Source organism: Fundulus heteroclitus, chromosome 13, assembly GCF_011125445.2.
Source record: "Fundulus heteroclitus isolate FHET01 chromosome 13, MU-UCD_Fhet_4.1, whole genome shotgun sequence".
Classification (NCBI taxonomy): Eukaryota; Metazoa; Chordata; class Actinopteri; order Cyprinodontiformes; family Fundulidae; genus Fundulus; species Fundulus heteroclitus.
Window position 1 is genome coordinate 14,746,528 of NC_046373.1, and position 12,117 is coordinate 14,758,644.

Consider the following 12,117-nt stretch of genomic DNA (forward strand, 5'->3'; position numbering starts at 1 on the left):
GTGTATTTGCTGCGAAACTGCTAAACAAGGTCATCGACTTCTGGCAAACCAATTTTGCAAATCCCCCATTTTTATTTCTCGACACAATGTTGTGGTCCAAGTTCAAAGATACTGAAGCTATAAGTAAATATCTCAAAATGTCCAGTTGCATTAAGCCACACAATTTATCACTCCATCCCCCAGCATACTACAAAAATGGCTGAACGGGGTGGATTAGGAAGCTCTACAACCTGGAGGGGGTGACGTGTGAAGTGCCTCCTTCGCATTTAAGGAGACCAAAACGAGTTGCACTCAGATGCACCTCAAAACAGGGGCAAAAGAGAAACTGTGGGGCATCAATTATGAGAAATTTAGACCAAAGCATTGCAGTTCCACTTAACATAGATCACAACTGAATGGTTTAAATGCAAAAGGGAATTCATGATATGCCCTCTGTAAATGAATTAATGTGAGACTCTCATACATAAAAACTGTCAAGTGTGGGTGTTCAAAGCATCATGGTAGTGGCCTGTTTTACTCCCAGTGCCACTGGTGCACTATGAACATGGATGTTAATGGTGAGGAAGGAGCCTTATCTCCAAATTTTAAACTTTCCCCTCAAACTAAATATTACTTTAAACAAAAGTATTATCCCAAACAAACAAACATCTAAACAGGTTCTTCAACAGACAAAACGTGTGTCAAGAATCCATAATCTTTTATTGTCACCATGTTTTACCATGGTGAACTTACCTTTGAGGCAGACACCGACTTAGGATACACACAAATAACATGACACACATACACAACAGACTTAGTATTTACACACATTAGAGCATGCAAGTTCGTATCAGAATCCGAGAGCTCTGATATAAGTCCCTTAGGAAATAATATGAGCCAGGTTACATGGATTAGTCCCATCTTCATGAATCTAATGAGGTAATTTTTGTGCAGTGATCTTGAGGCTTCATTTACAGAAATGTGTAATTTGATATTCCTGAGAATAGGAGCGTGCAAATGGGCAATAACAATAGTGTGATTGTAACATGATGGACCACAAACTTCTCAGCAGGCGGCGATAGCACTCAGAGCTCCTGGAAATAAGCTTTTTCTGAGTTTATTACTTCTGGATGTGATGCTTCTGAAGTGTTTACCTGACGGGAGAGGGGCAAACAGTGCATTGCCCAGGTGGGTGAGGGCAGTGGTGATGTGTCTGGCCCTTCTCTGTACTTGCAGAAACTGAGCCCAAATCATGTAGACGACTTCCCACAATCCCATCTGTTGTCCTCACCAATTGTGCTAAGTCCTTCCTCTCCTGCACTGTCCAGCTCTCATACCACACAGCTATGCTGAGACATAAAACACTTTCTATTGTGGCAATGTAAAAACTTTTAGCAGCTTAGTGGAAAGTCCAATTTGTTTAAATTTTCTGAGGACGCAGAGCCATACTTGGGCCTTCTTCATTAGGTGGGAGGTGTTTACGGACCTTATGCTGAATTTGGTAATTGTTAAGCTGCTTTATCTGTTTTAAAGCCTGTTTCTTGTGTATGGGGGACCATTGTATTTTTCAAATACTCTTTTGTGTCCATCTTACAAACATCTAGCTGCTGATTTGAGGTTAAGTTAAAGCATTTGGAGGTGTCCCCTCACCCTCATTATTCCATCCAGTTTCTGTGGTGCCTCAGTTCCCCCAGCAGTTAAATAGACCCTTGTAATGCTGTCACTACCATGCTTGATAGTTGATACAGTGTTCCTAGGCTTGAAAGTATCCGCTTGACTGACTACGTTATTGGCTTGAGTGATTCCTGGGTAACTCCCAAATGGGGTTATGAAAGTTTAAGTCAAATTATTAAAAACGTGTATGTAAGTATTTATTTATTTATTCAGGGTTGTATATGGTACCACCTTCACTATGTATAGGTTAGAGAAAATGTACAATACATTGAATCTTCTACTTTTCACAAAATTATTGAATTTGTTTGGTGAGTAATTATTGCTTTAAAAAAAAGAATAGTTCTAATGCAGCTTTAAAAGCCTTAAACTAATGATAGGCACACATCGGTGATACATGTTTGACTGTCACTAAAGCCTTCTTTTTCTTTTTTAGGTAAATCCACTTTTACTGTATGTGTGCAGGCAAAATCTAATTCAACTCATCAAAAAGTCCTCAGTGACTCTGCACAGATAACTGGGTATAGATAACGGATGGATGGATAAAATTTGCCTTTTTCAGTTCTGTATTGCTCGCCATTAATTTAACATGAAATTAATTTTTGCATTAAAGAAAGTAGGGAAACGTTTTACTCTAAAAGAAATCTATAGAGAGAAACACCCTTGTAGAATGTGGCCATTGACCTTCTTATAGCCCTATATCCTTGGCAGTGTTCACATTTAATCCTCTACAAGTCAGCCTTTGGGGCCACAGTGAGCTGGAGGAGGAGGAAGCGATGGGGAGGGGCGATATGTGTGCAGTGAAAGGGATACAGCCTCAAATAAATGTAATTTATCATGTAGGACATTTTGTTTTTGTTGTTTATATGTGTTTGCTGACAACCCCGCTACAGATTTACATCTTAATGCAGCTTATGATTGGTCTGAAGATCTAGTGATTGTTTAAGACAAAGAGAATTTTACTAGATTAAGAAAAGCCAGAGCCTTTAGCCTCTGGGGAGATTGTCTAATACTGCCTGCCACTAAGCCTGCACTGGTAAATTTATGTTTTTTCCTGACTACTGAAAGAATGAAGAGTTGTACATGTGTATCACAAATGCAACTATCAATTAATAGCCACCTGCTGGCATGTTTCCCCCCTCAGAAATAATGGATTGATCAATGTGGTTTTGCAAGCAGCTTGATTGATTTCTGCCCTACATATCTCCTGATTTGATTGAAGAGAGAGGAAAAAAAAGTGTTTCCAAACAACCATATGTTCCCAAATGTATGTCCAGTTTGGCAAATATTGGCATTTTTCACGAGCTGACAACTCTGATACTCTGAAACCCAGTGACTCACTGTGCAAGGGCTGGGGGAGCGGTCCGACTGGTGCATGATGAAGAAAAGGTGATGTTTTGACTATCAAGTGTGCTGATATGTAATTTTGTGCCCATAGTCAGCTTCAAATAGAAGTTGACACTGCGGCTTAATAAGATGTAAATTAGCTATTACAGGTTAATTTTATCGTGGCAAGGTCAGGCTCAGACAGCGGCGTGGAATAATAATTTTGCCCCCATTCGATAGTTGTTAACTCATCTCTTTATCTGGCTTTCCTATCCCATTTTCCTTCCTTTTTTTGTCTGCAGTCCTCTTCGGTCAGTTTGTGTTGTTCCAGACATCGCTAAATGATGTCGTGGAGATTTACGATGGACCCACCCAACAGAACACACTTCTCTCCTCTCTTTCCGGTTCCCACTCTGGTAAGGGCATGCCACTGTGTTTGCAATGAACAACTTTACAGCCTAAGCAATGATTTCATGTTGGTCTATCTGCTGCTGTATTGTCTTTTTTTTATATCTCCCTTTTTCAGGTGAATCTCTGCCTCTAAGTTCAGGAAACCAGATAGCAGTAAAGTTTACCACAGTTGGACCAGAAACAGCCAAGGGATTCCATTTTGTCTATCAAGGTAATACCTGAAGTTTCAGTTGTGGGTTATTGTTAATGCACGTTTTATCCATCCCAATATGACATTGGCTCCAAAAGGTCTGAACCACCCTCTTGAAATTACTTATTATGACATGTGTTGTCTTAAAACAAAAGAAAAAGGAAATAGCCCACAAGAGTCATAAATGACACTTTCTTAGGTACATCCTGGTTGTACTGGGTAAGACCTACTATTGCTTTCAGAACTGCCTTAATCCAGCCATCCTTTCATCCATTGTCTTTATCCAACATTGGGCTGTGGGGGCAACAGGTCCAAGGGGGATCCTAGGTATCCCTTCTCCACAGTGACATCCTCCAGCTCATTCTTCTGGATCCGAACACTTTCCCAGGGCAAGATGGGGTATATAATTTCTACAAGTGAGTTCAGCTTTTTTCCCGGGTTCCCTCCCTGTGGGCCATGCCTGGAAAACCTCCAATGGGGGGCACCCAGGGGGCATCCTGATCAGATGTTCCAACCACCCCAACTAACTCCTTTTGATGCAGAGAAGCGGTGGCTCTACTTTTGACCTCCCCCAAGGATAACAGAACTCCTTACCCTATCTCTAAGACTAAGCCCAGTCTAAGGCTGAGCCTGGAGCCTTCATTATGTGTGGAATAAATTTAACAGGATGTCTGAATTATCCGTCTGACATATTTATCGGAACTGCAGATTTGTTCCCTTCAGATCCATCATACAAAATCAATTCGATCACATTCTGAAAATGCTCTTTTCGATTAAGTTCTGATGATCACAGAGTCCACTGGAGGAAAGCAAACTCGTTGACTTGTTCAAGAACACAGTTTAAAATATGTTGAGCTTCGTGAGATAGTGCACTGCTGGAAGTAGCTGCCAGAAAATGGTCAAAAATGGATGGATATGATAAGCAACAATGAGGTGGGCAGTGGGGTTTGACAATTATAAGTTGGTGCTAAGAGGCCATACTGAGGGCACACCAAGAAAATATCCCCCCACACCACCAGCTGCAACCTAATCCATTCCTATAAAGCATTGGGGAATCATGTCGTCATATTGTTCAGACCAAATTCTGACCCTGCTATCTGAATGTTGAAATCGGACTCATCAGACAGGGCACTATATTTCCATTCTTTTATTGTCGATCTTGGTGAGCTTGTTTGGTGTAGCCTTTTGGTTCAACCCGTTTTCCGTTCAGAAAAATTATATACCACATACCATGGTTGTAACCAGTGGTTATTGAGCTGCTCCTGCTGCCTGTCTATCAGAGTCCATTCTCCTCTGACCTCTACACAACTGCAGCTCACTGGGTAGTTTTTTTTTTTTTTTTTCCTGATCATATGATTCTGTGTATCTGAAAGATGGGATGTGTGTGAAAATCCCAGTAGATCAGCAGTATCTGGAATACTCAGACCAGCTTTTCTGGTATCGACAACCACACACTATTCACACTAGGCAAAACCCCTTTCATCCATGTTCTGATGCTCTTTTTAAACAACAGAAAATTGTCTTCACCACATTTAGATACCTAAATATAAATATTTGCTCTCATGTGATGGAATAATTTGCCATGTGTATTAACAGGCAATTAAACAGGCAGACCTGAAAAATCTTAAATTTCTGTTTAGGCTGTTTGTGACATTATGTCCTTGCTTAGCTCACTTTTTAGTAAAATGTGTATATTTTGACCAATAATAGTTGGGGCCTTAAGTCCTGGGTAACATTCTAGGCTTCCAAAATTGTATAAAACAATTTAAAATAAAATTTCAGCATGGATTTTTTTGTGCATTACCAGTTCATAAAACCTGACAGATCAAGCACATCTTTACAAAATCCTTCTTATTCACACCTTTATTAAGTTCAATCCCATTGGCAACTTAGGTAAAGATGTGTAAAAAAAAAAAAATAATAATAATAAATTCAGGTTGATTTTTTTGTTTGTTTGTTTTTTGCAGAGGCAGAATTTTACACAAAAGATTTTTTACCCCTCCTGTTTATACTTTGTGGGTCACCTTAGTATACCATTAAAAGAGCACTAGTTCCACAAAAGGATAGAGGGAACATTACTCTTTGCATAATCTTTCTAGTTTGACCTGACTCCTGGTCTTTTCCTAGGCTGTCTTCACTTCATCTCGCTACACAGGTTATCTGTAGCATTTAGGTCAGGGGACTGAGATGGCCATGGAATAATTTATTGATTTGTTTTTTATCTTTTATGGACCATTTATGTTTAATTTTGGTCATATGGGTTTGGATCATCCTGCTACAAAACCCAGTGATGACCTGTTTTCAGTTTTCCAGCAAGGACCACCAGATTTATCGTCAAATGTAAAGAGTGCATGATGCCTTTCATTCCAACGAGTCTACACCATAATAGTTTCCTTATCGTTCTTGATAGCGGGGGTGAAGTTTGGATCCACACCAAGCTCGTCTGAATTGCACTCGTTTTCTCATCTATAAAAAATAAACAGTGTAAAAGTTAATGGTTGAAGATAATTGTAAGATAATGCTACTGCATTGACAGATTCACTTATTTTATATTTTTATGGATCTCTGCAGTGAGAGTTTATATGCGTGGTGGTGGCTGTAGGCAGCATACACTGACCCATCGCATTTTCTTTTAACTTGAGCATATTCTAACAATTATGTCATATTTCTCTTGTCTGCAGCTGTACCAAGGACCAGCTCCACTCAGTGCAGCTCAGTCCCGGAGCCACGCTTCGGGAAGCGTCTCGGTAATGACTTTGCAGTCGGTTCCTTGGTGCAATTCGAGTGCAACCCTGGCTACGTGCTTCACGGCTCCACTGCCATTCGCTGCGAGAGCATACCGGACAACCTGGCTCAGTGGAATGACACTCTGCCAACCTGCATAGGTACAGAATCTGTGGCTAGAACAGAGCATCTTTTACATTAAAGGAAGAGTAACACCCCACACCTATGCACAATTATTGGTCTCCTTCTCTGCAGATGATTGCAGAACACACATTGTCCTTCTTTCTGGATACTTGCCTATAGCATGTTGTTTCATCTTTACTTTTCTGTCCTACCTCCTCTCTTTTGTTAAATGACCTTCCCCCTCATCGTTGACAGTTCCCTGTGGAGGCGTATTGACCTCTCGGCGAGGGACCATCCTGTCTCCAGGCTACCCAGAACCTTATGATAACAACCAGAACTGTGTGTGGAAGGTGTCCGTTCCAGAAGGGGCCGGAATACAGGTTGTACCTGTCACACGCTGCTTTCCCGACTGACCTATCTATCATTGGCTTAAAGCTGAGCAGGCAGGATCACGGAGAAGATAGGACATGATTACTAGGATGAATGGATGGATGCTTTCTGAGAAAAGGGCCATCAGAGATAACTAGATAGGATCTAATCATGAAAGATAAGGCCTGATTGTATGTAAGCTAAACTGCTCTCACGGGCAGATACAAAGGCAAAGAGGCCTCTTCTGAAAGTGGAGTCAGAGGATGTTGGCATACAGCTCACATTTAGCTTTTCACTTTGAATTACCCATGTCTTTTTTTAATAACCCTCCTTTGTACTGGTTAGAAGAGGAATAAAATCATTTAATGACACTATGTGCATTTAAAAGAGTATTAAAGGTCCTTTGCCTAAGAAACTGAAAGCTCGATTAACAAGAACAATTTCTTCTTTTTTTCTGTTCTCTCCAGATACAAGTTGTGAGTTTTGCAACTGAACACAACTGGGACTCACTAGACTTTTACGACGGTGCTGATAATCATGCACCAAGGCTTGGCAGCTACTCTGGTAAACACTTTTACAGCATCTTCTGCAGCTGAAACAATGATGGTTTACACTTAGAACCAGTCTTAACAATTGAAATAAAAACAGCTATATTTTGAGAAAATTAAGAAACATCTTTCTCTCTGTCATGTCAGCAGTGCTCGAGTAAAAATTGTCTTGCAGCATAATGCAGATTACATAAAAACAGGTCATGTACTTATAGTCTTCTAAGGAATACTGTTATATTTGAAGTAAATTATTATCATAGTGTTGAATTAATTGTTTTGTTTAAATCTAAGTTTACTGATTCTAAATCAGGATTATGTGAATATTAAAACTAGATGGACAAATGGTAGTTTAAAAAATATGTCTGAACCTAAAAGGAAACTGCCTCTATTTAAGAGTGCCTTTGTTTTCTTATTTCTTATGGTGTTCAGGTATGTTAAATATGTGAATTTAAACAATACATTCATAATATGGAACAAAATTAATATCTTCAATTCACTTCACTCTAATTTTATTTATATAGGGCCAATTCACAATACATGTCATCTCAAGGCACTTTACAAAGTCAAATTCAATCAAATCATACAGATTAGTCAAAAAGTTTCCTATCTCAGGAAACCCAGAAGATTGCGTCGAGTCTTGACAAGCAGCATACACTCCTCTAGAAAGACCATAGAGCCACAGTGGACAGTCGTCTGTATTGCCGATGGCTTTGCAGCAATCCCTCATACTGACCATGCATGAAGCGACAGTGGAGAGGAAAACACCCCTTTAACAGGGAGGAAAACCTCCAGCGGTGGATCAGTGGGTTGCACTGTTGCCTTGCAGCAAGAAGGTCCTGGGTTTGCATGGAGTTTGCATGTTCTCCCTGTGCATGCGTAAGTTCTCTCCGGGTACTCTGACTTCCTCCCACAGTCCAAAAACATGACTGTCTAAATTCTCCTTGGGTGTGAGTGTGTGCGAGAATGGTTGTTTGTCCTATTTGTCTCTGTGTTGCCCTGTAATAGACTGACGACATGTTCAGGGCGTACCCCGCCTCTCACCCATTGACAGCTGGAGATAGGCACCAGCACCCCTCGTGACCCCAATAGGGATAAGCATGTTGGAAAATGGATGGAAAACCTCCAGTAGAACCAGGCTCAGTATGAGCGGCCATCTGCCTCGACTGACTTGGGGGTTAGAAAAGACAGAGCAGAGACACAAAACAGCACAGAAGAACACATTGATCCAGGAATCCTTTCTGTTATAGGGTATAGGGTAACGGCACATGATCTGCCTCCCTGGATGGTGTCACAGGTAACAAAACGCCAGACCAGGTGTACCTACTATGAAGAGAAGACAAATAGAACATAAAGTTGGAAGTTGAAATAGCAACAAATAATGCCAAATTGGAGAATAGTAGGGAAACTCAGAAGATAGAGAGAAATAGATCTTGATGTCCTCCAACAGCCTAAGCCTATAGCAGTAGAACTACAGAGATAGCTCAAGATAAGCTAAGTTCTAAGGCTGGTCTTAAACGTAGATTGGGTCTGCCTCACAGACCAAAATATGCCGTTATTGAATAGATTTCACATTATGAAAGGCTTTAGGAGATTTATTTTACACAGTGGTTAGGGTAATCATACCCTTTCGTTTTTTTAAAAATCGGAGTTGATAATTGATATTGTTTTTCAGTTAAATGTTTTGACGTTTTAATTTTTGATTTTTCCAGATTAAAAATCTAAGAATTCTTTGGAAATGTTTAACCTGTTTTAAATATTTAAGGAGTTTACAATGAATTTAGGATGGATGGATGGATGGATGGATGGATGGATGGATGGATGGATGGATGGATGGATGGATGGATGGATGGATGGATGGATGGATGGATGGATGGACGGACGGACATTTGGATGGACGGACATTTGGACGGGACTGGGAATTAAGTCTGGAAATAAAAATCTTCTTTCACACACTATTTCATATTTAGTATGTCTATGCAAAATGGAAAACTGCTTAAATCATAGGAAACCTGCAGTTATTCATGAAACACAAAGGTGATTTAAATTGCTAATATTAACAACATTCATGTTATATAAACCCGTCACCTTCATTTTAGTTTTTTCACTCATACATAAAAGAGCTACATTTCTCCTCTCATTCTTGACTTGATTAAAATTGTTCTTGAGAGACTACCAAAAGAGCGCCTTGTACTTTAATGTGCCATTAGTTTGGCTCGCATGACTATCCACACTGCCTGCCTACCGTCAAAGTGCCTTGGCTTTGCTGCTGCAGCAAATCATATCCACGCTCTCTTGTGGGGATAGCGGTCCTGCTTTTAGGGAAGGGGGAGTCATCTGGGCTTCCTCTTGTATTAATTAATCTTTAGCAGGGCTTGATTTCGCTGTGACAAAATGGAGGGAAGATTATGAGATGAGAAATGAACTGACACCACATTGATTCTATTTCCGCATAAAAATATCATTAATAAGTAAATTCATGTGGAGGCATGATAAAACAATATTGATTTTAAATTCAGTTCTTAATTAATCCTGCCATACATCTCTGAATAACAGACACTGTTAAATCAATGCAGTTAATCATAAAGCTATAAAGTATTAATAGCTGAATAATAACTAATAATGATTTTTTTATGTCACAATAATGAATGAGGTTTCCTCTGGAACATAAAATCAAGCAGCAAGCGGGGCTGTAGACTCCTGAAAAGCTTGCTTATTAATTCCCCTCACAACAGCCAGCCAGTAACATTCAGTGACCTAATTCAGTGTTCATTCAGAGGAAACTTCCAGCATAGATACATTTTGATAACACACCTGGCATTAAACTAAAATCGTGTGTATCTCAAAGAACATATCTTTTTTTTTCTCTCTCCAGTGGTGGAGTCGATGGATGTTTTATTGCAACTGCAATGGTTCATTTTGCTTCTAATAAGTACATTCCCCTTGCTAAGCAGTTGAAAAAAAAGTGAGCCTAGACTCCTTTACATTTAAATGGATCATCTCATTCAAAGTCATTGTGTGAGAGCATCTTTGCTTCAGCAGTGCAGTGGATTTCTTCCTTTTACTTTGTACTTTGCCTTGCCAGTCAATTGCCAGTCTATCTAGGTCAAGACAACATTTGAGGAGAGGTTTCAAATGAAATAGATGCCTGAAATTAAAGTAATTCCCTTCTCCCTCCTTTGAGAACTTTTCTCTAAGAATAAATGTGGGTTTAGGAAGGCCTTTGTTGTTTCCTTGGCTTCAGATGTGATCATTTGCTTTCAAAATATTTGATCCTCATCCTCTTTTCCTGTCTTCCCCTCTCTGTTCTTAGGCACAACTATCCCCCCTCTCCTGAATAGCACATCTAACAACCTCTATCTCAGCTTTAGTTCCGATATTAGCGTCTCAGCTGCTGGATTTCACCTGGAATATACAGGTAAATGTGCAATAAATCCTGCTTGTGCGCAGTGGGGAGAGTATTGAACATTCCGATGTTTTTTCTATTAAATAAATAGATATATTTAAATGTAATTCACACCAGGTATTGATAACAGCCCGATTAATCCACTCATACAAACAATTTAACACAAATTAGTCAACAAATCCGGTGATGTTTAATAATGTAGAATCTCCGGAGCGAGAAGTTCAACAGTTGCTTAGTTATAGAATGTAAGTTTGGACTATCCTTTCACATTAACTGTGTTCAGATCTTGAAAGTTCTGGGGGCCCTCCGATCGACATTTCTTTCGACTGATTTATAATTAGATTTAAATCAGGTGCTTCCCTGGATCATTCTTGCAGTTTCTTTGAAACAATTTAAGAGGTTACTTAGATGTGCAACATTATCTGAAAAATCCATCTTCAGATTCTTAACTAGATGTTCTCAGGTACATTTATCCGTTTATCCTTCCTTCAATTCAAAATTCTCTGCCAATGAAGAATGCTGAAAAAGCCCAATCCCCTTGATGTTCTCACCTTCGAAACCTCACTGTCGGTGTGGTGTTTTTGTGGTTCCGGGCAGCACCGTTTCGCCTTCAAACATGGTGCATGATTGTAAAGACATCCAAGGAGTTATTATTTTTTCATTATTTGAATTGGACTTGCTAATTTCCGGCTTTTTTAAAGGCCTCTGTGATGGACCCCGTTTAACTGCTGCAGATTATATGCATCAGAAATTCAGAAATACATCGGTTACTAAACTATAACTTTCATTTGTAAAAGAAAAATGCAGTTGCAAAGGTCTTGAAAGAGCTTTTTTGCCTTTATCCATTTTGCTATGCTTACTGTGTTTTTTTTCCCTTGGTAGTGAGGAACGTTTTTCTAGGGCTTCAATCAGAACTAGACCAGCCGATATTAACTTGCACTTATTGGGGACAGATATGTCTGCAATATTAATGGTTTACTATGCCTCTTTGCATCGCAGTGTGTTCTCGTAATTAATTTGTATTCCCTGCTCCATTCCACTTTTCATAACATGGTTTATGATAGAGCTTGTGGCGTTTTCTTTGTATGTGTAAATTGCAGGGGATGTCACTGAGATTTGGTGCGTTTTACATGTCAGTACTCCCAATGGAAATATAGTTACTGAGAAAGATGTTAAGGTGTTCAATACTTAATTTCCCTTTTGTATATGATTTTCTTTTATAACCATATTATTGTTACATCTCCGTTTAGCCATCGGTTTGGAATCATGTCCAGAGCCCCTCACTCCAAACTACGGAATCCGTCAAGGAGACAGATTCATGGTCGGGGATGTTGTACAGTTTTCATGTGAACAAGGATACTCTCTTCAGGTAA

General features: G+C 39.6%; 1 protein-coding gene across 4 annotated transcripts in view; it reads left to right on the plus strand.

Annotated features, from left to right (window-relative positions):
* Nucleotides 1-12,117, plus strand: part of csmd3b (CUB and Sushi multiple domains 3b) — a 159,220-nt gene that overhangs the window by 73,203 nt on the left and 73,900 nt on the right. For all 4 annotated transcript variants that reach the window (XM_036145171.1, XM_036145173.1, XM_036145172.1 and 1 more), the window contains exons 24-30: nucleotides 3,279-3,392; nucleotides 3,503-3,598; nucleotides 6,259-6,462; nucleotides 6,680-6,804; nucleotides 7,261-7,357; nucleotides 10,652-10,756; nucleotides 11,995-12,113. In XM_036145171.1, the coding sequence (XP_036001064.1) occupies nucleotides 3,279-3,392; nucleotides 3,503-3,598; nucleotides 6,259-6,462; nucleotides 6,680-6,804; nucleotides 7,261-7,357; nucleotides 10,652-10,756; nucleotides 11,995-12,113 (860 nt within the window). The remainder of the gene's footprint in view (nucleotides 1-3,278; nucleotides 3,393-3,502; nucleotides 3,599-6,258; nucleotides 6,463-6,679; nucleotides 6,805-7,260; nucleotides 7,358-10,651; nucleotides 10,757-11,994; nucleotides 12,114-12,117) is intronic.